A 25,282-nucleotide genomic window follows, 5' to 3' on the forward strand; every position below is an offset into this window, starting at 1 on the left:
GGGGGGGGGGTTGGGGGGGGGGGGGGTGAGCGTGTTATCTTCGGCCCGCCCCATGAATTGGGCCTCCCAGCAAAACCTAGTGGTTTTCTTGGTTCAGGCTGTGGGCTAATCTGCCCGCTAGCATCTCCTGGTTCATTAGAGATTTCAAGGCAAGTCATTCACTCGCCCACAGTCCAAGCCAGTTGGGTTTTTAGCTCACTTGTGGGCTAACTCTTGGTCCCAGACAATTTAATCCAAATACCATAAACACCGAATCCGACCTTCATGAGTAGAGTTTTTGGATAATTATTTTATACATATATTATTCTTTTATTTTAAGTAATACTCGTGTAAGAAGCATCTTAATAAATAATCGAAATATAATGGATAGAATTCAGTTCTTAAATTTTTTATCCCATGAATAATATATACAGTAAAGATTTAACTTGTAAATGCTTATTGCCATCCCTGCAGAAATAAATTAATTAATGTAGAATTTAACTCAAACGTATCTCTCACCCTATTAAACAAAAAGATTAATGTAACATTGTGCATTTCAGTGCTTGGTCTAGTGGTAGAAGGGGTTTGTCTCTTTCCACTGCACCTGGGTTCGAGCCCTGGCGTGCATGCCTGTCACCCCCGCGGTGCCTTACATGCCTACTGGGCTTGCAAGATATTTAGTGGACCGTAAAAATTAGTCGTGGTGCGCGTAAGCTGGCCGGATACCCCACGTAAATAAAAAAAAAATTAATGTTACATGGAGTGTAGTTTTTTACGGGTTAATTATAATAGTGTGGAAAGTGTAAAGCTGACGTCATCGGAAGGATGCTGTGGCGGTGGCTCACATGTGGAGAGCTAACGTTTCTTTTCAATATCAAGACGGTTACATGATAATTAATTTATTATTGGGGTCAACTAATTAATTGCTTTATGGCACATCCAATTCCCAATTAATTTAATACACAGTATTTTGCACCTAAAATAAATTGTTAGGTTTCCCGATGATTAATTGGTGTGGTCTTCATTTAATATCAAATCATGTTTTTTAACTAAGAATTGGTTCGTCTTGACAAGGCATTAAAGGAATTAGGGTTTTTTCCAGCGGGTGGTGCTATCATGGAGAAAGCTTTGAATTATTGAGACAGCAAGGAGATTGAGATTAAGAATAAGTTTGGTAATTAGCTGTCTAATTGAATGTATGTCCTTACTCCCTATTGAAATCCAAAGTTGGCAGCGCTTGGAGAGTTTGGTTTCAATTATTTCTTCTTGACTTTCTCCTTTTCTTATTTTTTTAATTTCAGATTGATTTTATTTCTTTTCTTCCCACACAATCAATGATTGGCTTGCAATTAAGTTAATTAAACTTAATTTAAGAGTTGTTTTATGAATTTATCAGATTAATCTTAAACAACTAGGTTGCCCCAACCGGGTTTAATAACATGGTTTATATAGGATTAAGGGAGTGATATTTATTCTCTAATTTTTTGTGGTGTGGTATGGATAAGAATTTTGCATTGATGTATCACCATGCTAGCAGGATTTGATTCTTGCCATATTTTGTTTTTCTTGTCATTTGTTCTTGCCATGAATTGTATGTGCTTCATGCCAACCTGAGATGATAATCCGATCGGATTTTGAGCTAGATGACAGATTTCAGTTGCTTGATGCGGTCCTTGCTTTGTTTGTTGAGAGATTTTGATCAATGAGAGTTTAATTTTGTTTCATGGCCAGTATTATTGTTTATTTTTTGATCTTTACACGATTAAATTAAAATTACTCCTTCAATTTAATCAATAATAAATCATTTTCTTGTAAGTTTCATAAATCAGACTTTCCAATTTGAGCTTAAATATGTTTGTATAAAAAAGAAAAACCATGGAGTAACATCTTCTTTTGTAAAGGATAATCTTAATATCTTTAGATCGTGTGTGTTTATTAATGTAGTTAATAATATTTTTAAGGTTTTTTAATTAGAATAATATATTAATAAATTTGTTTTTAGCAATGATTAAAAAAGAAAAAAGCACGTCTTTTAAAATTCAAAGGGCAGATGATGACGACACATGCATCGAGGCTATTTATTTATTTATTTATTTTTCATTCCAATCCATGTTCAAAAGTTTTCCGCGCTAATCAATGGAAATGAAGTGCGGGTCACGTTACGCTTCTATTTAAGTATTAATCCAATGATTAAGAAGGAGAAAGGAGCTTAAGAAATGATTAAAAAAATAGATTAATTTATTACCAATTTTTTCATTTCCGTTTTATAATTATTAAAATAAACTTTTATGTATATTTCATCAATCTTCAACACTTGTAATTAAAATAACATGAAAATCTTGTTTCTCATAAATCAAATTTGGATCAACGCACGCATAATCTTTTGTGTGGATATTATTTTTCATAATTAACCATGGTTATAAAATTTAACTATGGGATTGATTTAGCTTAAGATTCAATATATAAGTTAAGTGAGTTGATCCAAATTGTTTTAATTTTTTTTAAATAAAAAACTGATTTTTTTCATTAAATTAAATTGATAAATCATAAAATTAACTTGTCAGTCCAATCTTATAACTAGATAATTAACTATATTTCTAATTTAATTTACACATTAATCAAAATTAAATATTTTATTTATCTAATTTTAAAAAAATAAAAATACAGCATTAACCATATTAACTTGGAGCATTATACGATCTCAAGATTAATAAAATCATTAGCATGACATGGATTTATTCCGATTAGTGCAAGAGTATGGTGTTGTATGGTTAAAATTGTATTTTATTCCGATTATATTCTTGAAAATATTTGATAATAAATATACTCCCTAATTTTACAGAGGTCCATTAAATAAAAAATTAATTAATTGTTTTATATATAAAAAATATAGCTTTTCTTAAGCCTGTGATTTTAAACTGCAAAAGTTACCCCGCCAATGCAATGCAATAATAGAGAGGTAACACCGGCCTCAATGTCAAAGCCTCCTTCCTGCCAAGTGGCTAAGAAACACCACCACCTTCACATGGGGTTCCCTTGGAGTTCTAAACACCTTGCGCACAGGGCCATCAAGACAGTTAATTATTCAAGTAAATTGATCGGTACAGTTGAGTTGTACGAGGTGCCTTTAGTTTGCGCAGGAAACTTGAGGAGTCACTGGTTTTGACCACAGAAGAACTCCTCAGATTAAACCTTCTTCCATTTTTTTAATTAATTCCCGTGAGCATCATCTCAGTCTAGGTGCTTGCTCTTTTAAATACATAAATCCCCCATGGAGGGTGGCATGAAATCAAGAGAGAAAAAAACAAACCCTAGCTACCTCAGAAGTACCAGTACTAGCCAGGACCCTTACCTTCCACAACCAATCTTTTTATTTCTTTAATGGGTTCTCTTCTGGTTGTTTGAAAATAAAAAATCGAATAAAATAAAGTTCAGAATTCCCGGGGAGGGAGGCCCGAGGGCTTCAACTCCTATAAGTTGAAAGTCCCACCATGAGGTGACAATAGCAAGCTGTCCTGAAAAAAGCTACCTAACAGAACCTACTTCTCCAGGAAGAAGCCATGGATTCCAAGAAGTCTAACAAGATTAGAGACATTGTTAGGCTTCAACAGATCCTGAAGAAGTGGAGGAAGCTTGCAAGTTCATCAAAAACCAGTGCAGTTTCTACCACCACCAGCAGTAAGAGCATGAAGTTTCTCAAGAGAACACTCTCTATATCAGATAACTCTGCCAAGGAAACCTCGAGCAATGCCGTCCCAAAGGGCTACCTGGCTGTCGGCGTTGGAGAAGAGCAAAAGAGATTCATAATTCCAACAGATTATTTGAGCCACCCTGCATTCCTCGTCTTATTGAGAGAAGCAGAAGAGGAATTTGGGTTTCAACAGGCAGGTGTCTTAAGGATTCCTTGTGAAGTCGCCGTCTTTGAGAGTATCCTGAAACTGGTGGAGGAAAAGAAAGACCTGTTCTTCATGCAAGAATGCAGGCTTGACGTTGATAATATCGCGGTGTATTGCTCGTCGAAAAGCCAGCAAACTCCATCTCACCATCCTCAAAGTCCAATGTGCAGATAGTTTTTTTTGTTCCTATCATCCTTGTTAACCTCATTTCACTTTTTTCTTGTAGTTGGATGAGGCCATGTAAGAGAGATCTAGTGAGTTTAATAAGTTGCTTTGAATTGTAAGAGAACATTTTAAGAATCAATGAAAGAACATAAAGAACTTTGAATTCATGTTATTGAACTTAAATGCATTTGTGCATGATCTTCTACTTTTGAGTTTGTGCCTGTTGTTCGTGGTGGCGGTGGTGGTGGCGGCGACATTAAAGCGTATGAGGATTGAATCCAGCAGGTTCATAACCAAAACCAGCAGGTGACGAGGAAAAGATCCAAATGCCCTAAGCAGCTAATCCCAGATGGCGACACCCCACCAGACCTCTGTCAGTACCTTTGACGACTCCAAGAGAGTTTCGAAGTTCAAATCACCTGCATCTGTAATTGACCATATAACAAATATAATAAAAGTAATGGGAGATTCATTGTAGCTGCATTTTCTTGTTCATCGCTACACTGACTGTTTTGCCCTTCCTATCAACAAAATGGTTACCTTCGGATTAGGGGTATTTTAGTATTTTCAAATGGTTGGCAAGTCTTTATTAGTTTTTTTAGAGGTATTTTTGTTCCTTCAATGTTTTCATGTTTCCTGAACATTAAAATAACCAGAAAACCCCATCAGCAAAAAAAAAACTAAGTGATGTCTGTATGAGTATTTGATTTTTTATATATATAATAAAATTACATATATATTATTGAATGCAAACCATTTAATTTATTATTGTCAAAGATATTTTATTATTTTAACTTTAATTTTTTTTTAATCATATGTTTGGTTAATAATAATTATATAATTTATTATTAAAATAAAAAAATTATTTTAAAAATTATTAGGGTGTATAGCCAACATGTTAGAACCATAGCCATAGTTTTAAAACCCGGCCCGGCTCGGCAGGGTGACCCGGGACCCGGCCGACCCGGGGCTGGAACCGGGCCGGGTTGATGAAAAAATAAGGTAAGCTATGACCCGGTCGACCCGGCGGGTTGACTCGGAAACCCGAACGACCCGGCAAAACCCGGTCAAAAACCCGGTGGTAACCCGTTGATTTTTATTTATTTTTTTATTAAAATGACGTCGTTTTGAATTTTTTTTAAAATAGAAATTGACCCAGCCGACCCATTCGACCCGGTCAAAACCCGGTGACCCGGTCAAAACCCGGAACCCGGGCCTTGGACCAGGTCAGCCACCAGGCCGGGTTTAAAAATTATGACCATAGCACATTTTATACGGCTTATATAATAGTTTTTGATTGTTAAAATATTATTCCATCATCTTATATTATTTTTCTTCATCTTCTTTTTTTATTACGTGTGTGCTTTAAATCTGGGTTAGTGTATCACTAATAAATTTTTTTCTTTCTCCATTTCTCTTTTCTACTCTCATAAGAACACTATAGTCCTTTTTTTTTTTTGGTATTTCAAATCCAAACTTTTGAGTTTTGATTGTTGTGTTTTAGTTATGTTTTTAATTTAATAATTGATTCTTAATTTTAAAATAATTTCTTTTTTTTCTTTTTTTTATCGTAGTTTTTGTAGCTTGTAATTAATTCTTTTATAATTTTTATTTTTTTATGATAATAGTGATTTTAATTTGGTTTTTTTTTTCTTAGTTTTTGTCAAAAAAAAATTATAATTTTTAAATTTATTTATAATTTTTATTTTTTTAATAATAACCCGAACGCAAAAATACGGTAACGGTGGCTAGTACCCAGTAGAATTATTGGCGCGACCGAAACTTAAAAAGGATCATTAGTAGGTGAAGGTACCAATGCGAAGAAAGGAGCCAAGTGTTTAATCATATATCGCGATATTTGTGCATAAGATCCGAGAAATCTACAGGTAAGGACACGAGTAGGATTCGAGACGAGTACGGCAAGGATGTAACTCTGGGATTTTCAGAGCATGGAAGTCCCCGATATCAATAATTTAAATGGAATCGCATGGTAGTCTAGTCCGTCAAAGCCAGTGCAGTATCCCAAGCGTTTGACTGCAGAAATATTGCTTACAAAGATATCTGTCATAAAGGATTATAACAGGAAACCAGAGCAATTTGCACCAATTCAAGCTAAACTGAAAAATATAATACAGCAATCCCAGCCCCTTTTCACTGAATCCACATGCACCCATTTATTGCATGCTTCTAGAACAAGCACATGATCATAGGGATGCATCAAATCCTTTTTTAAATCTCAATGTGCACACATGAGTCCAAGAACAACAAGGCCATTCTAAGATCCAATAAACGAGGAGTCCCACATGACACTCACTGAAGGTCATGTTTAAGAGTCTTTAACTGGCCACCGAGTGAGATTAGCCTAATTCATCGCAGTAAACACGCACCTAACACTCCTTTTAATTTTACCATGAAAACAAGAATTCAAATAGTAAAGAAAGGAAAATATAATTTATATTATTTTCTAACATTTCGTCCCTTTACTCAAATGAAAGTTTGAAATTTATACATTGCTCATATTTATTTAAATCTGTATATTAGCTGAAGCACACAGAAGAATTAATGAGTTGATTGATGTGGCTTAGCATGACACTTGATGTAGTGACAGAGAATCATGGTCCTAGCATGATAGACTCATGCATCAACAACAATTTTAACATGTGATGTAAATAGAAACAGAATCAAAAGAAACGATGATCCATTGTGTAACGGAGATCCATCAGATTCGAGTGCTAACACAGGATTAGGCAACATAACATCGGAGTTGCAGAGCTTGTTCTCTTTCAAGGTTTGGCAAGGAATATGAAGTTAACCAAGTCAGTAGACCCAGTACTGCATGATGAAAATTAACTAATCCCTCCTAGCCGACCCACGTATTTTAGGTTCTCTTGAGCTTAGAGAAGAATCAAAGCATAACCTTTTGCACTCTACCTCTTTTCTTTTTGCTTGTCCTTGGATCATTATAAATTTGATTCAATAACGTAAGAAGACAGCAAACAATCTTCGCATCCAGTTGTTCGATTGAATAATGAAAGGCCTTAATTATGATAAACAGAAATCAGCATTTTCCGGCATACTTCTCCCCTTCTCTATTGTCTGGCTTACACACAGCCTCTTTGATTGGTAGGCGGGCGGGCGTTTGGTCTCCGAGAGGAAACTTGGGATGTCAATTTCGAATGCAAGACTAACTTCGATTCATAAACTAAATTTAGCAACAAGTTTTTATCATGGAAGATCATGCATCCATTATCCAAAATAAGTCCTCTATTCCAGCAATGGCCAGGATATCTATCTGCATTCACAAATCTCATAAAAAGAAACAATGAACAAGCTTGGCCATCCCAGCAATTAACAGCCCAGTTTCATGAAGGAGGAAACGCTATCCATTACTTGCTCAACAAATAGCCATTCAATCAACCAATTGCATTACTCTTGTTATGAACATTATAAAGTACCCCCCTGACGAAAATCTTTCGCGAAGGGAAAAAAAAAATCATACAGAAGGAGAAGACAGTAACCTGGAGATCATAAGCTCCTCACAACAATCAAGGTGTTTAAAGTGAGAATAACTAGTTGAGTCATGAATATTTCTTCCTTGGTTATGCCATCATGCTAGCTAAGCTCAAAGCGAAAGGTCTTCACCATCATTATAATTTGGGAAAGTTACACACTTGAAAACTTTGCACTTTGAACACAGCACATATCCAATCTGCAGTACCCACCCCCATTAATTCTTATAATAAAAAATAAAAAAAATCAAACACTCAACCTTCACAATCCAAATTAAAATTCAAGAAAAGGGCAAGGGGTTACTTACTGCTCTGCAAGAAGGGCAACGACGGTAAAGTCTCTTGTTATCAGCTTTAACATTGGTTTTTAGCCCTTTACAGAAGTCACAAAGAAGCCACCCTTTTCCATTACAAGGTTCACACAGTATTCCTGAAGTAACCTTCATTACAACTGCACCAACTTAAGATTATAACAAAACTAAGTAAATTTAGAAGATATTTACTAACAAAACATCAATAAAGACCATAAACCTGCTGCTGTTCTTCTTGGACTTGCTGCTGGATAGGAGGGCTGCAGTTTACAGGCTTCAAGAAACGAGGTGTCGTCCTATTCGACGGGCAAGATGGCAACGACCTCAAGTAACTGATTTTCGCAGGAGCTACAGTGACAGTTAACATTTCCGATATGGTTTTTTTTTTTTTTTCAAGAATTATCTATCTCCACACGCACTTCTCGTTATCATCGGATAGAGATAAACAAAAGGGTGAGTTTAATTTAAGCCCTTATTATTCGAATGATCTTTCACTTCAATCCTTTTTCTTCTAATGCTTATGCCAACCCTGTAATTAGCCAACGTCACTCCTTATAGGATTTAAGAGCATATCCCGTAAATATTCTAATACAATACCAGTGCAAAAATTCATTAAAAAAAAAAAACAGAATTTCTATTAGATTTTACTAGCTATTTAGTGAAATAAATACATGTTGATAATGAGAAACATAAGAAGCATTTAAAACAGATACAACTATCATAATGGAAATCGTGGGAGTATATATATTAATCATATAATTAAATATGTAAAATACAAATTTTATCATTTAAATCAAAATTTAATTACAAATTCCTGAGTGATATATGTTAATCACATGAACAACGATGCTTATTATTCATGAGTGATATACATGCTTAATCCACACGAATCCACGAGGAAGCAGTGCTTGTCATTCCTTCTCTTCTAGTGCTCGAGACCCTTTCAGAAAACATGGCTCCGACGACGTCACCATAGTCCAATGATGATGAGCATGAAAGGTTTAAGAGATGCAAGGATAATATTGAAACATTCGTCTAAATAAGGGAGCCGAAATGGAACGTTTCAATTTTTAAAGGAGCTAAGATATAGTTTATCCTAGAAAGAAAAGAAAGAAAAAAGGACTGAACCAGACTTCCCGATAAATAACTACATATTTACAATTTTAATTAAAATAATTCCCCTAATTACAAAAACCGCCACCTTCCCACTAAATAATTTGCCCAAGCCTAAACCAGAAACCACCTCGCTCGCCCTCACAACATGCAGAAGAATCCCTATCTTGCCTTACTGATTCTATGGCCTCTGGCCCTGATCTCTCTCTCTTCTTCAAACCCATGTGATCCCACAAACCGGAGGGACCCACGAGCTCTCCGTTCTGATCAAATCACCGTTCTGATGAACGGCTACTCTGAGTCCCGAATCCCTCTCCTCCGATCACTTGCCTCCACCTACACCTCTTCCCCTCTGGTATCTTCTGTGCTGGTTCTCTGGGGAAACCCTTCAACTTCAGCTCAAACACTGGCCCACTTGGCCCACAACCTCTCCCTCTCCTCCTTTGGTCCAGCTCCCATCTCCCTCGTTCGCCAGCGATCTAACAGTTTAAATGACCGTTTTCTCCCCAGGTTTTCGATAGGGACCCACGCAGTTTTGATCTGTGATGATGACGTGGAGGTCGATGCTAGGTCTTTTGAGTTTGCTTTCAAGGTTTGGAGGCTGAATCCCGACCGCTTGATCGGGTTGTTCGTAAGGTCGCATGATATGGACTTGGGGGCAAAGCAGTGGATTTATACTGTCCATGGTGATAAGTACTCTATAGTGCTCACAAAGTTTATGATGTTGAAGAGTGAGTATCTGTGGAGATATAGCTGTGGAGGTGGGGCCCAGATGAGTGAAATGAGGAGGACCGTTGATAGGATGAAGAATTGCGAGGATATCTTGATGAACTTTGTGGTGGCTGATGAGGTAAAAGCAGGGCCCATTCTGGTGGGGGCAGAGAGGGTGAGGGATTGGGGAGATGCAAGGAATGATGGTGATGGGGGGAGGGGATTGAAAGATGGGGAGGGGCGCAGGGTAAGGGAGGTGGGGCTTAGTAGCCGGAGAAGGGAGCATAGGAAGAGGAGAGGGGATTGTATAAGGGAGTTTCACAAGGTTTTGGGTAGGATGCCTCTAAGGTATAGTTATGGGAAAGTAGTTAATTCAGTTGGGGAGCAAGGGCTGTGTCTGAAAGGAGGCAAGTTGGTATTTTGTGACCAATACCGACGATAGCCCTCTCCCGGCAGTGTCATTAAAATTAGTCTTGAGTTTTCGTGAAACGTTTCGGCAATGTCTATTTTTTTTTTTTAATTTTTAAGCCAGGAAACCTGCGTACTAGAAGTGCAAGCAAATCCCTACTCTCATGAGCCCTTCATCAACCCTAGACTACACCAGTGCCTCGTCTGGTTTAACGCTCTAAACTTCTTGAGCTATAAAGCTTGAGTTTTGGCAATCAAAATGATTCACACGGCAATGCCTCTCTAAATAAAACCAAATGCTTGCCTTCTTGCGCATTAAGAAGCCCTTTCCGGAGCTTGAAGCCCTGGCAACCAGAAGTAGAGAGTGGCTCATTGAACTCGACTTTTAGAAATGATTTACAATTCAGGAGGGAGCTGCTACAGTAGAGCTTGGGGTTAACTAATTAAAACTCGCCGCTCATATTGGCACATGCTTTCCAATTGCTGCAAGATCACAGGCACACAAGTTATAGCTTGATTCATCTATTAGAATGTTCACACATTTGTGCCCTGAGCATATGGTCCAGCACGAAGAATAACATGATAAAATGCCCTTGTCAAATTACATGAACTTCAAGCCCGTGCTCATCTAACACCATGACATCACCTGTTAATGCTTATAGAAAAAAGTTGAAATTAATCCGCAGTTGGGATTGAGAGTTGAACCATCATGAATCTTTAAGGTGGCTTCGAAGATCCATCGGGATTAAGCTCAATCTAGTTTCAGTCCTGGATTTCAAGCACAACCTTTCTATAATGATTTCTATTACCTGAGAAAATGAAGCTATCAACATAATACATCAACTCAGCCAACAAGTTGCTGCTGACAGCGGAATCTGCAGGGCATGATTAGTCTAATACCTGTATCAGTACTATGGCACGATTCAAGATCACAACCATAAGGGTTAATGATGGTAATTTTGCCCCTTCAGAATCGTCCATGACCTGAAAAATAAAATAAATAAGTTCCTGGTAGTGCTCTTGAATGAGAATGTAATTAAAATCCAAAATGGCTAAGCATATAAAATATAAATTAGTGATGAGAACTTATGACAGACTACCGATTTAAAATGTGTTGTAAACCACCTATCCACCTATAATAAACCATGTCTCAAATCAACCAAGTTTGGTGTGAGTATTATGAAGACAATATCTTAAATTGTTTATTCATACAGCCATCAAACATGTTAATTATCTTTTGTTTTCTGCTCGCTTATATCCAAACTAGGTTCCAGAAGTGGAGGTGACAGTGATTTAGGTCTAGTATTCCTTGAGGAGAAGGCATACAACCTGCAACAAACAATATTCCAAGAAAATATTGAAAGAAGAAAATTTTTACCTATTGGCATCTAATGATCATATTAACGTGTCCGTACACACCATTGATATTCAGTATGCTCATAAAGTGCTCAATGTAACATGATTAATGAACTTGCACATTTCTTGGGTAACTTGGAGCCAGCAACTATATTACTATGTATGGAATCCAATGTGAATCCAATATTAACAAGAGCTTACCTATACAGTTGTTCAACAAGCACAAGCAACGCAATCTGATGATTCAAAACCATGGAGGACAATCTAATCGAAATGTTAGCACGCTTTCGTATTTGTTGCCCATGACCATACGGTCCACCAATGCAGAATGATAACCTAGAAGCTCCCTATTATTAGAAACAATAAGAAAACGTTGATCAATGAGTAAAAGTCGTCCAGATTCTGTTTCAAACTATACGAACTAATATATAAAGATATTAAGATGAACCCTAAACAGTAGTAGATGAAAAGCAGTTCACACCGTGTTCCCTGCATCCCCGATCAATTCAGCCATCTGCTCGGACCCAATGTCCCGTCCATGCTCATCCAACAGGACAACCTACAAGTAAATCAATGTCTCCTACAATCAATTGTTTTAAGCATATTTAGTTTGGAAATAAACAAAACGCAAACTAACTTCAAAACCTAAACAAGAAATGGAAATTAAGGTTTCCTGTAGTAATAATGTTGTTTGAGACAGACAGACAGACAGAAAGAGTATACCCAATCATCAGACCTGATAAGGTTCATGACTGCCTTGTCTTCATCATCAACCTGAGCCTTCTCATCACTAAAACACAACAACAACATATAGAAAAAAATTGAAAAATGCAAAGCATAACCAACAGAAGTGAAATTATATAAAAAGAAAGCAAATTGAAGTGAGTAGAGAGCAAACACTAACCGAGCATTTCTGGGGTTGGACCGAATAGGAAGATCATGAAGAGAGCAATAGTTTTTGAGCTTCTTAGTGTATTCTTCCACTAATAATTGTACCCCAGCTGATCTCTTTTTGCCCACTGTTATAATTCTTATAGGTAACGCTCTCTGCAACCAAAAAACAGAGAATTTGAACTCAGTGAGTCAATACAAACAGCCAGAGAAAGAAACCCAGATGAGAAGGGAGATGGAATGGAATAGTTTACCACTGACTGACCAGTGTACTTACACGGTCTACCTTCTCCTCCTGCGAAAACAGAAATTAAGAGAAAGATCAATGATTGATGCTAAGTAATTAACAAAAAGTAATCTTTCCTAAATGTGGCAAACCAACCAACCTGAGGGAGGAGTGTAGCAACTGGTTGAAGCACAAGCTGAGATTATAGCCATCTGATTTTCTAGCAAACAAGCAGATGGAGGGGAGAAGATTAAGAAGGACAAGATAGCTGGATATGTTTTGAAGGTGTTAACAAGATGGGCCATTATTGTTGAGCTAAGCCCATTATCACATTTTGATGTTTTGCATGCTTAATGCAGTCCTCCATCTCTTACTCTTCATTCCTGAATCCCTTCATCTCTACTAGCATTGTTAATTTCTTGGTGGGTTTAAAAGGATGCTGTGTTAGTCCCATATATGAATGCAACAAGAAGACCCAATAGGAGTTGCAGAGGTAATTGAAGAATATATGACTACAACTACTTCTATCAGCAGCAGCAGCGGTGGTGGTGGTGGTGTGATTTAGACAATGGCTTTGCTTAAGCTATGTCTGTCTAAACTGCGATTGGCTTGAGATTCAGTTTGAATCGTGGCATTTTCGAGTAGATGCACTTGGTAATAATGATAACAATTGGGAATGGAACACAAAGCTGTGTTTGCTCAGTTATGGACAATGCGAGCTCAGAAACCAACTTGTCGAGCTTTTTCTACTTTTGTTTCTTTATTTTGGGTCACTGCAAGGATATTTGATCCTCGAATGCTTTAAGTCCCATCAATTCATATTGTAACTTTGTTTGGGATTGACTCAATAAATCAAATTTCCTCCATGATATTCAATTACTACTACACAGTGCCCATTTGGAAACGGTGAACTACAGTACTTGCGTTTCGCTAAAAAAACACTAAAAATGATGTTTTTATTGCAGCGCACTGCGTAACTACAAGCTAATAATGGGCTTTACAAAGGGTCCTGCAGAAGATCATCTTTTTTTTGCCATGAAATTCATAGACATTGAAACTAACTGTTCCGTTTGGTCGGAACCTACAAAACAATTTACATCTCCGCTAGTAAATTCCGGCTCTCTCTAAAATTGAAATCATGAATGATAATATGGGGACCAAACCAAAACAATTTATCATCCACGCTAAGCATCTAAATGTCCAATCCAGGCAATCTTTATCACTGTACAATGTGATGGGTGGCAGGACTCCTGTCTAACAATCTGCACGAGTGCTCTTCGCAACACCCCCGACTGCTTACTTGTCATCCAAGACTCAGATCCTCAAAAATGAAAACCATAGTTGTTTATGGTTTCTGTACAGACCAGAGACCGAAAACAATACGTGAGCTTCATCATAGTGTTTATCAAAATCATACTTCGTGTAAAGGGATCAAACAATTGGAAGTCAAGGTAAAACCTTGTGGGAATGGTTTCTGTTGAGCATTATTATTTCCTTACCATTCCAAATTCCCAAAAAGGTACATAGCCATAGATTCAAAGAGGTTTCTGCATATGAGTGACCGTGTCCACAATCACTGTCGATAACTCAAAACTGAAAGTACTAGCTGATTCTCTCTCAAAGTATACGGTCATAGCAAGTAATCCTTTGTACACCATAAGATACATTTCAATCCCATGAATCGATCCTTATATGGTACAGCAACTTCCATTCCTCCCCATCCACTCAAAGGAATGCCCTTAACTTCTTTCCAATAGTTTGTACAAATTTTATCACGAGCAACTCCGATCAATTCTAATCATAATCTTTTAGTATTTGATAATTAAAAAGGAAAATTATTCTATTCTTGTATAAATATAGAACAAATTATCACTGGAGATTATATATTTCTCCTTCAAATAATAAAATGAAGGATTAGTTTTCGGAAAAAATAAAGGATAAAAAGAAAAGATGATGTGCTTAGGCTTACTAGACCAGCTTCAAAGACGAGAAGTCTCAGCAAATCTGAAGAGCATAAGACAAATTGATGTACGAGCAGTTTAACACCTTCTTTGCTATCTTCTTTTCAGCAAAGAGGCTGCCTGAATTACTACTCGACACAGAACAAAAAAACAAAGAAAAAGAATCAAGGATGTATCAGCCTTTCTACAGAAATCCGCCAGAAAAATAAGAAGGCGAAAAAGGGTGAGAAAGGGTTGCTTGATATAGGTAGCTGCATTCATCTCTATGGCACTTTTAATCAGCCAAAGAGCCAAACTTCAGCCCCATCAATTCCTTTGATCATCGGATTGCATAAAAAACAAGAATTAAGAAAACCCATCAATTATTTTGATTATTTGATCATCGGATTGCATAAAAAACAACAAGAATTAAGATAACCCATCAATTATTTTGATTATTTGATCATCGGATTGCATAAAAAACAACAAGAATTAAGATAACCCATCAATTATTTTGATTATTTGATCATCGGATTGCATAAAAAACAACAAGAATTAAGATAACCCATCAATTATTTTGATTATTTGATCGTAACAAACCGGGATTGGAAGAGAATTGAGAACTTGAAACTAAGGATGGAAGCTTGAGCGGCTTGGCCAAAAACCCTACCTTGGCCATGATGTTGACGGTGAGGGTTATACTTGTATATATAGGCCAATTCATGAAAACCCTTTTGAATATTATTCAAAATCACGAATTTCTCCTCTTTATTTTTCTCTATTTCCAATTTGAGCCTTTGTTTTCCTTCAATTTATTTTCTGAAGTAGGGTGGGGCTCGATGATGGGTGACAAATCACAGATCCTGGGTTTTGGTAAAGCCCACTATGACCCATACCACCATTTATTTATTTGGATGGTAAAATGACAATTTCCAGGGAGACTAGGGCAAGCAATTTACTGTATGCTAGGGGGAATCAGGATGGAGACTGAGGAGGGGGAGGGGGTTACGGTTAAGAATCGCAAATTAAAAGGAAGGAAGGGGCGTATTTATTGATTGGATTAAAGAAAGTTCAACAGAATTTCATTGTTTGGTTAGAGAAAGGAAGGGGCGTATTCATTAAGATTACTTGCAAACCCTTGACCGAGCAGAGACGAATATTATCAACCCAGTCACAAGATTCTTTTTTAAAAAAAAAACTGAGATTTAATTTTGACAGATAATACAAAAATAAATTAAAAACCCTAAACCCTATATTTTAAATAAAAATCGATCAAATCAGGAATTAACTAGCGTACATTCAACCGAGTCATCTCCAAATTTAGTTCAGCATGAAACAGGGACAAATTTAATCAATCTCCATCAAAAAAGGGGGCACAGGGATTTGTCGCTATAGCACGTTCGCTTTTTCAAAATACGGTATTCCCACCATTGCAATTCTTCAAGGGATTTATCCAAGTTGTTGCAAAAAAAAAAAAAAAATGTGATCTACTATAACATGGGTTTCACGATTACATTCTCTCTATGCTTTAAACAATAACGTGAAAGAAAGGCAAAATAATACCACAATTGAATGGAATATTAGACTACAAATCGATGAGCATGTGCTTGGTCCAGGATACAATTGATAGAGAAGACTACAATTTTCTGCTAACCATGGGAAGACAAAAATGTCAAGGGATCTTCTCTCTTGACTCTTTCATGGCTCCAAATTTCTCAATCTATCGTCTTTGTATGAGTACAAGTACAAGTACAAGTTAAAAGCTTGATGAGCAAGGAACTTTGCAAATCCAAGAGTAGTTGCCGGCAGCACCCATCACGAACTTCTACAACAAGTAAACCTCAATTCACCTGGCTTCTGTTCGGAAGGCAAATGAAGGAAAATGAGGGTGGGAACAAATAAAAATATTTGTACAGCACAAAACGAAGACTGCTTCATTAACGAAGTAAACAGGTTCTTGCAAGTTCAATGATATTTCCAAGGACAATGAGAAACCTAGTCTTTTTATCATATGGCAAATAATATTTATTACCAGCACAGGTCATCAAGTAGAAAGCAAAGGTGAAAAGCATCAACAAAAAAAAAAAAAATGACAAAATGACCTGTGGCCATAACACAAAGCTGAAACAAGAAAAAATGCCTAGAGATAAAACAGCAGGAGGGCTTCAGCTACTGAAATACTGAACCAAACAATGAGTGCCTAAAAGAAACTTACTTAAGATTATAGAACCATCAAGTGCCATCATCTAGATCATCCATCTCATCAAGGATAACATACTTCGTTGCAACATTTGTTGGGGATGAGTCATTTTCACTTGTTTGGCCCTTCTGTAGCTTTTGGTACCTGCACAGGGTGGCAAAATTAACACCATATAATCACGAGCATGATGAAATTGAATTTGAAATGTGAACATAAACTCCTAAGTGGTGGATTTGGTAGGGTAGAATCTATGATTTGGACTGGAGTGAAATTTAGGATTTATGATGATGCAGGTTTGCGTCTTCCATTCTTTGCTTTAATGTTGTGCAACTTGTCATGGAACACAACTGTAAGTATCAATGAACTGTAGAGGCACTAAAAGGTTTCAATTCGGTTCTACCAGCCCCATTTCATTAAGGGATACGATATTAAGAAGCTTTAGATTGACCAAATTCAGGTACAAGCAAGCAAAAATCTCAACAAAAAACTGACATAAATAAATGACTGTTTAGTGAACATCAATAGAGAGCGCACATCATACGAGACGTTCTACCTGGATTATGCTGCTATTACTAGGACAATAGAGAAAAAGAAGTCAATAGCGCAGGTTATGGGCCCAATTATTCTGCAATTTTTCTTGGTTCTTCTAAGACAGAATTGCCACTGCTTGATAGGTGTTTGTTTTGAGAGTAAAAGCAGTTAAATGTTAAGGGGAATACAGTTAGTTTTGGTTGGTAGACGTGCTGGGAAAAGGAAAAGTTAAGGAGGGGTGACATTCAGCCCCTGACTGAGGTTTAAGCATTAAACTTGATGAGAGGGAGGTTATAAATTTTTCATGGGCTCAGGGCTTTCTTTTTTCTGACTATCTCAAACTGATAGACCATCCCTATTTTACTTGCTTGCTGATGTTGGTCCCGCTAATGAACATTATTGTAGTTTTTATAAAAGTTCAATTCAAAATTTTACTTGACATCTTCATTGATTGGGGCCAAATATTATGCACACTCCCAGCTGAACACCTTTAACACTTACCGCTTATACACTAATCTCTATTTCATTACTCTCATGCTATACATAACCTTAATAGCAAATTCAAATTACATCCCAAGAAATAAATAAATAAGTAAAACAAAACATTGCAGTCCTGAAAGAATAAAAGCACCAAAAGGGTCACTTTTTGTTTGGTTCTGACATGGGCATTTTTGCTATCTAGTTATGACTTACTGAGGTCAGTCTGTAAAATCTATGGAGTGAAAAAATAAACTAGGACTAAAACCAACTGACAGCCACTAGATTCCTTGGTCTGAATGCCTAATTTCAGTCACTATCACGGTTCAGATATTTTAAACTTCCAAAAAAAAAACAATTAGACAAACAAATTTCAGTTACAGTAGATTATTTCAAACCTATGCTGACATAAGACTTACTTGTACCAGTTGAATAAGCCGACACCAACCATAATAATCAAAAGCCCAGCACCTTTCAACCAGGTAAATTTATCATGGAAATAAATAACCGCAACCTGAATTGAATACAGAAAAAATCGTAAGCGGATCACGAGCAGTAACAGCTTTCCAAAGAGCATGTACTACAAAACGCTGAAAAATATTCAAGACTTCTTATAGAGAATATCATAGCAATGAGCATCAACTTTCATAAAACTTAGAGCATGTTTGGGAATGCAGTTGGCCGTACGTTTCCAAAAATTTTGAATTTTTTTTTGCTTAAAGTTATTTTTTAAAATGTTTTTGGGTTTTAATGTGCTGATATTAAAAATAAATTTAAAATATATATATATATTATTTAGATGCATTTTTGAGTGAAAAACACTTTGAAAAGCAACTGCTATCACAATACCTAACACACTCTTAAAAAGAATTCCCATTGAATTCTGGAAGTAAGCCTCTGAAATTAATGGAGGTACAGGTTTTCTTCAAAGCACAGTGACAGTACAATGTAAATACAAAAGATGCACAGCTAAGATCCAGGGTTCATGCCAGGAGTTTAATTAATGAAGTTCCCTCTACATCTATTCTACATCTATCAGAAAAGCAGACACCTCTAACACTAATAAAAATAAAGCAAGGTGTTCAATCAATCATGATAAGCTGCTGAGAGATATCATTGTGCAAAAACTTGAAAGTTGAGGGGCAAGACTGAAACATTGATGGTTGTTTTCATGAATGAGTTTTTATGACCATGGTTCATGCCAGATTCTGATTCCAGAATGGAATTCCAAAACCGTGGTTTTTTAGAAAGAGGCAGCCAAGCACCCAAAATTTGCTTTTTCACTCGTAACCTTTTTTTTTTACATCTCCAACAGGACCCCAAACACCATCCATACAACGGTGTAGAAAAATGCTTATACCAATATAGTCACAGCCTCCTTGACAACACCAGCTATTGTCACTGTGACGGCACTAGTTACTGAAATAAGAACAAACTCCGTTAAAACCTGCAACAGAAAAAAAAAATTAATTTCCCTGACGGAAACTTGATCCAAAAGAAATGGACACAATTTGTCAATATTACATAACAGCTGGAATAAACTAGAAAACTAATTTTCAATCTTCAAGTAATTTATACAAGTAAAACACAAGTCTCCACCTCCCTCCCTTGAAAAAATGAAACTCAAAAAACCCCAAAGAAACTCAAATTCAGAAAGAATAGACAAGGGAAGGCTTGTACCATGAAAAAAGCGAGTGTTCCCCCAAAAAACATGAGCAGGCAACTCCGAGCAACATGCCATGAATTATTGAAGTAACTTGTTTTGTTAAATTCATGCCATGGATCTAAGACAAGAGAAAGAAGACCGGTTGAAATTGCCATCACTGGAGTCACATAGCTCATCAATGTAAGTGGATTTTTCAAACCTGAATACATCCCAAAAGCACCATTAGTTTGTATAAATAACAGTATAATATTAAGGAAAATACTGTTTTCTCTACATGCACAGGAAAATACATCCCAAAAGCACCATTAGTTTGTATAAATAACAGTATAATATTAAGGAAAATACTATTTTCTCTACATGCACAAGGAAATCCCAAAACTGAATTACTATATTAACCAAACCCTTTCCATGAAATTGACCTATCTGTATCAATACTATATTCATGTAAGGGAATTTCATATTTACCTATCTATATTGATTTTATATCCATGTTCCATATTCCATATCTATGATCTTACCAGCTTTTGCACCTGCGAGCAAACAATATTTATAGGACTATATTTGAAGAAAACATCTTTCTGGTGAAGTGGCCATAAATAAACTTGCCAAACAAGACAACTATTTTTTAACGAACACCTATAAAGGTCATTAACAAAAATTATTCCTCACAAATACACGTCTACAAACATGTAAGGTAGCTAATTTGTACCCAAAAAAATGATAATGATAGCAGTTAAATCCAAATAGCATTCAAGAGTAATATAAAAATGTAAAAAATAGGAAAGCAGAAAAACACCTACCATAGGCTTCTTTCTTTTCAGTTTTGATCCACGCATCACCAGATTGGAAAATCAAATTCCAGGAGGGAAAAACAAAAGTAAGAATGTGAAATTTAGAATAAAAAATTGTTGGTTTTCAGTAAACAAATACTTTAAGCCATGTATATCATATAGGAACAGAATTAGACATACCTGCAAGAGAATTTGAGTCATGCACCAGCGAAATCCAGACATTACAGCAGCAAGCATAACAAATACAAAGCCCCAAAACTCAAATTCTGTCTCTTTCGCAACTGGATTCAAAATAAAAGTATAAATGAAAAAAATAAATTGAAAATGATAAATACCGAAACAAATCTCCATCAGAAACAGAAAAGATGAAGTTTGGTGATACAGACAGTAGCGATTGACATTTAAAATTCACTAAAAGATGAAAGGTATCAATAACACTACTATCATCATGTAAGTCACTAGACTAGCTTAGCAGCATTGGATACAGATAAATGTCAAGGCGTGATATACCCAAAAAAAAAAACCTCCATTTTAGGATGGGAGAACATTTACTTTTCAATTGGATTTGGGTTCCAATATTCTTATAAATCAATAAGCAATAAGCAAATGGGGTATTAGATAGTTCCACCTACCAATTTCCTTCAACTTAACTTTCTTCAATGAATAATTAATTGGGTAGCAAATCTTTGTAGCAAAAACAAGTAGAGCCGGTATTTATGTAAAATAAAATAAGTTAAATTTACCATAAGCTTCAGGGTTGCCCCCTGAACAGAGTCAAAAAAAACTTTCTGCACTACGATAGACATACAGCCTTGACAATCTCCACTAACAGTCTGAATTTCTATGTTGAATCAAGATTGATGTGGCATTTGGAAATAGCACCAAGTCCTTCTAGCAAGGTTCATCGTTCTCATCTACAGAAAAAGCTAATACCACATGATATACCATTAAATTGCACCCCTAGTGACTGAAACAGCCATGGTCACCTGCTTCATTAATTTCTGTTATCAGTCATCATCATGTGACCACCAACACCATAATGAATTTTGCTGACTGAAACTTGGTGCGGCTCTCACAATTTTAAAACACAAGGCAACTCCCTCTTTTATACTACCTTGAGGTCAGCTAGCAACCTAGTTTAAGAGGACAACAGATTTCTTTCCTGGGAGTGTTTGTGAAAGCAAGGTCCTAAACAGTGCACACCACTTCCAATTTGTCATCAATAACTTAATCTAATATGTTTCCATAAGAAGCCTAATAAAAGATAGGCCACAAACATTACTTTTTCTAAAACAAAAAGGTGCACACTGAATGATTAATCAAAATGAAAGATGATGAAATTGTATACCTGTTAATAATATTCCAACAGAGATTACCATGATGATACCAAAAAGCTTAGCGCTTGGAGATTCCAACCTTAAAAAAAATATAAAAATAAATGTCTAGAATATGCAAAAGATCTTGTAACTGATTCCTCATAAAGAAAAAAAAATAGGAGCATGAATGAACAGGTTAGAATTAAATATAACAGAATAAAGTGGTATAATATAAACAATGATGTTAAGAGAAACTATCATGAGAAATACATCTTATTACATTAAAAAGAGGTGTAAAATGGTCAAGAAAAAAAAAAGAATTTCACTAGGTGAGTAACAGTTCAGCTAATTTGTATATCGCTGCAATATACTGACTTGTATGCTTGTATGAACAGTTCATCTTATCATTATTCCTTAAGGTAAACATGTTCACAAGCCTGTCTCAAAATGTCCTCGTCCACAAGCAATATCTACATATTAGACACTTGAGTTGGTGTTCTTAACTCTCTTTGCATTTTTTAACTATCAATGCACATGGCAATTGCATAATTCTTTAGGTAAAATGGGTGGTAAATGGCAAGTGAAAAGTGTTTTCCTCAAATACATTTCTGTCTTTTATACAAAACATACTGAGGTCAATTTTTTGCTAAAAGTAAAGGTCAAATACCAAATTGGCATTCAGAATTCATATACTACTCCTTCAGTTCCACAGTACGTGTCTAACCCCATTTTTCAAAATTTTATAATTGGGAGGTTCATTTCCACATTTTCTTGGCCTACTTCCATGATATCACATCTGATTTTTAGTTCTTTGTATCAAAGTATTCTGGATAATATACTAATAAGGATGATATTTCAAAATTTGTTCACTTTCTTTAATTTTAACTTGGCACATGTAGTTAGCACAGGTTAAATCTTGGTTTATAGCTTTTAACCTTACACAAGGAAGGTACCCAGGTTCCTTCTAAAATTAAAAATTTATTCTTATGCTGAAATAACTATGTTAGAAGACAAAAATGAAAAAAAAAAAAAGAAAACAAAAGGCATAGATTGCACATCAGCCCCCTCAATTGGCAAAGCATGGATGTAGAATTATTCCTTGTACTTTTATTACCTGGCAACAAGAAGTCTTCTTAATTAATGAGAAACGGTAAGAGTTTGAGAGGGAAAAAAATAGAGCTACTTAATTAAAAAAATAAAATTAGATGAAGAGAGACAGATTACAGTAAAAGAACACTGGTCACATAAGATATTTTATTGGTAAATAAGCTAAACTGACAAGAAATTCACCTGAATGCAAAGGCAAATAGAATGAGAAATATTGGAGCTGCAGATTTACACTACAGATAGGGGGGAAATGAGTTAGTAAAATAACCTGTCAGAAGAAAAAATTATTACCAGAGACTTAGTATATAGCAATAAGGTAGAGAGAGCATAACTAACCATTGTGGCAAATGTAACAGAGATGAAAACAAGGGACACATTGCTCAAGTTAACATCGAATGCAGTTCCAAGAGCTGTTGGTACAACTGTGAAAGGGAAAGTCCATCTGTAGCATTAGTTGATAGAAAAGTTAATTGGCAAGTTATAATAATTTCACAGCAGAATGAATAGAAGACTACAAAAAAAAAAAAAAAAAACAGTAGTAAAACTTAAATAATAAAATCCATTATATCTCATCACCTGAAGTAGCTGATGAAATTGTTTAATTAAAAATATTCTTTAGATGGTAGCATCTCCCAGTGTCTAGGACTCGTGTGCTACTCTATTTGCATAATCATATAATTCACATAGAAGCGCATTAGCAGGGCTGGCTATGGCTATCCTTATATGAATAAGCCAAATGCGCTTTCACTACAGAAGCTAATTGATTTCAAATCAACACAGAGTTTCATTGCAAACCAAAAGGAGAAGTCCACTGAAAATTTTCTTCTTTTGAAGTTGAAATGTCATTCAGAAAGCAGCACGTATTTTACACGAGACTGCCAACACCTTTTGAGACACCAACTTATCTTCAATTTACCATGACTCCACTCTAACCAGGATAACATCCTGTTTCGGTAACTAGGTGATATATAATATTCAATGATAATCAAAACAAAAGGGCTTTCCAATCTCACTAAAGATCAGTTGCGGAAACTAGCACAGGAGCCCTGTAAGAAGAGAAAGACACTAGGTTTAATCAAGGGTCGGTTAATTCTTAAACCAAAATGTTAATTCACTCTATCATAAGAAAGAAAGAAAAAACAGTGACCAATTGAACAGCTTTTCCAGCCATTTCGCAGCCAATTCAGACTATCATCCCTGAACAAATGAAAAATCTCGATCCCACAGAATTCTTATTCGAAATCCATGACTTCATTACAGAGTTCAATATTTAAAGTACCTAGAATTAAATCCCACACATCATTTACAGAAGAAAAACAACTAAAACACAACAATTATCAACTCCAATTTCGACACTAGTTTTAAATATGATATAGGAAAACAGAAACGCAAAAAAGAGCTACTACCTCTTATAAAATAATCCTTCCACGACATAGCAACATTCGGCCGAAATCGATCAGACCAGTACCAAGTAACAGCCGTGGATAAAACAGCTTGCATTGTGAAATGGACAGTATTCATCAACAACGGAGCTGGAAATCTCCCCATATCATCTCCTAACAGAGTTTTATTGTACCTAATCAATCCAAAAAAAAAAAAACCACCCACTAATTAAGAGGAAAATAAAAAAATGAATAAAAAGAGAGAAAGAAGGTGAAGAAAGACTTACAAGGTTAAAAAAGTGCTGAAAGTGTACCAAACAAGAATAAAAAACAGAGTCTTCAAAATATCAGCAGCGGATACAGGAGTAGGAGGAGACTTCTTCGACGACAAAGAATCGATGGCGATGCCGTTGACATCGGAATCGACATCAGAATTCCTCCTCCTAGAGTTTTCAATGTCGAAGGGAACGCACTTGTCTTCTTCAGAATCATCATGACTCCCTCTGTTTCTGTTCTCTAAATTACAGCCATTCAATTCCATGCTCGAATTCTTATAGATCTATCGATCTTGGGATTCACTCAAAATCGACCGGGATTTGAAGAATCTACCATGGGAGAGACCTGGAAGAAGAAATCAGGTCTCCTTGTGCTGCATTTGGCTGATAAGATCTAAAATAAAACCCACGAGCACGAACTCTAGCATGAAGTGAGAGGGCTTTTTGTTTGGATTGGAGTAAAAGCAAGGACCCTCCCCTACCTAATCTTGTATATGGTAATCTGTCGATCGATCAGCTAAAAGTCAGAGACAGTCAGAGTTTTATTGCCGGTCAAATCACAAATTCGTCCCCCAAATTATAAATGTTCTCTTGATTACTCCTGAAACTATCAATTTCTTAGACCTGGCCTTGGCCCCCACCCTTTTTTTAGCTTTAAAGCAAAGCAATAAAAATCACCGAATGTGTTCGGTGAGACTTCAGATATTTATTAAATTATTAAAGTATCATAGGTTGCTGGATTTAGACTTTTTTTACAATAAAATCCTAGCCTCCAAATCTGAGCACGTCTCCTTCATATTTTAGTCCCAACGATCCAATAACCTCTTAACCTCAAGCTTTGAAAGCTTACATGAAACATCTATTTTAATGGGAAATACATCACTATAAAAGGCATGACATGTTATTATAATGTATTTGCTAGGTTCTTGCTTGGAGAAATATATCCTAAGAACATGAAGAACAATGTGATAGCTACGTAAAAGAACAGGGGTATTTTATACTATTTATTGCACTGACACATCAATTCGTAGG

The 25,282-nt window shown here is 36.0% G+C and overlaps 5 protein-coding genes across 10 annotated transcripts; 2 read left to right on the forward strand and 3 right to left on the reverse strand.

Annotated features, from left to right (window-relative positions):
• The first annotated feature begins 3,322 nt into the window (after positions 1 to 3,322).
• Positions 3,323 to 4,217, forward strand: LOC105112603 (uncharacterized). Its single transcript, XM_011008339.1, has one exon. The coding sequence runs from the start codon at positions 3,540 to 3,542 to the stop codon at positions 4,047 to 4,049; it is 510 nt and encodes a 169-aa protein (XP_011006641.1). The 5' UTR covers positions 3,323 to 3,539; the 3' UTR covers positions 4,050 to 4,217.
• A 3,183-nt stretch (positions 4,218 to 7,400) lies between these two features.
• On the reverse strand, positions 7,401 to 8,287 carry LOC105112604 (chaperone protein dnaJ-like protein). The gene is made up of 3 exons (XM_011008340.1): positions 8,081 to 8,287; positions 7,858 to 7,989; positions 7,401 to 7,749 (listed from the first exon to the last, which is right to left on the reverse strand). Exons 1-3 carry the CDS (start codon positions 8,225 to 8,227, stop codon positions 7,663 to 7,665), a joined length of 366 nt encoding a protein of 121 aa, XP_011006642.1. The 5' UTR covers positions 8,228 to 8,287; the 3' UTR covers positions 7,401 to 7,662.
• A 381-nt stretch (positions 8,288 to 8,668) lies between these two features.
• Positions 8,669 to 10,750, forward strand: LOC105112608 (Nucleotide-diphospho-sugar transferases superfamily protein). The gene has a single exon (XM_011008346.1). It carries the CDS (start codon positions 9,122 to 9,124, stop codon positions 10,124 to 10,126), a length of 1,005 nt encoding a protein of 334 aa, XP_011006648.1. The 5' UTR covers positions 8,669 to 9,121; the 3' UTR covers positions 10,127 to 10,750.
• Positions 10,590 to 13,329, reverse strand: LOC105112607 (methyltransferase). Of its 4 annotated transcripts, none has more exons than XM_011008343.1 (8): positions 12,728 to 13,329; positions 12,594 to 12,639; positions 12,353 to 12,495; positions 12,172 to 12,238; positions 11,930 to 12,007; positions 11,650 to 11,795; positions 10,993 to 11,076; positions 10,590 to 10,751 (listed from the first exon to the last, which is right to left on the reverse strand). In XM_011008343.1, the coding sequence occupies exons 1-7, from the start codon at positions 12,868 to 12,870 to the stop codon at positions 11,037 to 11,039; spliced, it is 663 nt and encodes a 220-aa protein (XP_011006645.1). In that variant the 5' UTR covers positions 12,871 to 13,329; the 3' UTR covers positions 10,590 to 10,751; positions 10,993 to 11,036. The 4 variants fall into 4 exon arrangements, with proteins under 4 accessions (XP_011006645.1, XP_011006644.1, XP_011006643.1 ...); XM_011008342.1 differs by having other exon boundaries at positions 10,590 to 10,860; XM_011008341.1 differs by having other exon boundaries at positions 10,590 to 11,076; positions 12,728 to 13,325.
• A 2,634-nt stretch (positions 13,330 to 15,963) lies between these two features.
• On the reverse strand, positions 15,964 to 24,839 carry LOC105112609 (Nucleotide/sugar transporter family protein). Of its 3 annotated transcripts, none has more exons than XM_011008348.1 (12): positions 24,263 to 24,839; positions 24,000 to 24,169; positions 22,930 to 23,015; positions 22,777 to 22,826; positions 21,519 to 21,586; positions 20,351 to 20,451; positions 20,180 to 20,192; positions 19,394 to 19,578; positions 19,074 to 19,160; positions 18,133 to 18,227; positions 16,721 to 16,849; positions 15,964 to 16,359 (listed from the first exon to the last, which is right to left on the reverse strand). In XM_011008348.1, exons 1-11 carry the CDS (start codon positions 24,514 to 24,516, stop codon positions 16,738 to 16,740), a joined length of 1,221 nt encoding a protein of 406 aa, XP_011006650.1. In that variant the 5' UTR covers positions 24,517 to 24,839; the 3' UTR covers positions 15,964 to 16,359; positions 16,721 to 16,737. The 3 variants fall into 3 exon arrangements, with proteins under 3 accessions (XP_011006650.1, XP_011006649.1, XP_011006651.1); XM_011008347.1 differs by having other exon boundaries at positions 15,964 to 16,362; positions 24,263 to 24,786; XM_011008349.1 differs by lacking the exon at positions 15,964 to 16,359 and adding an exon at positions 16,383 to 16,462.
• Positions 24,840 to 25,282: the final 443 nt, after the last annotated feature.

The sequence above is a fragment of the Populus euphratica genome, unplaced genomic scaffold (assembly GCF_000495115.2).
Source record: "Populus euphratica unplaced genomic scaffold, PopEup_1.0 scaffold353.1, whole genome shotgun sequence".
NCBI lineage: Eukaryota > Viridiplantae > Streptophyta > Magnoliopsida > Malpighiales > Salicaceae > Populus > Populus euphratica.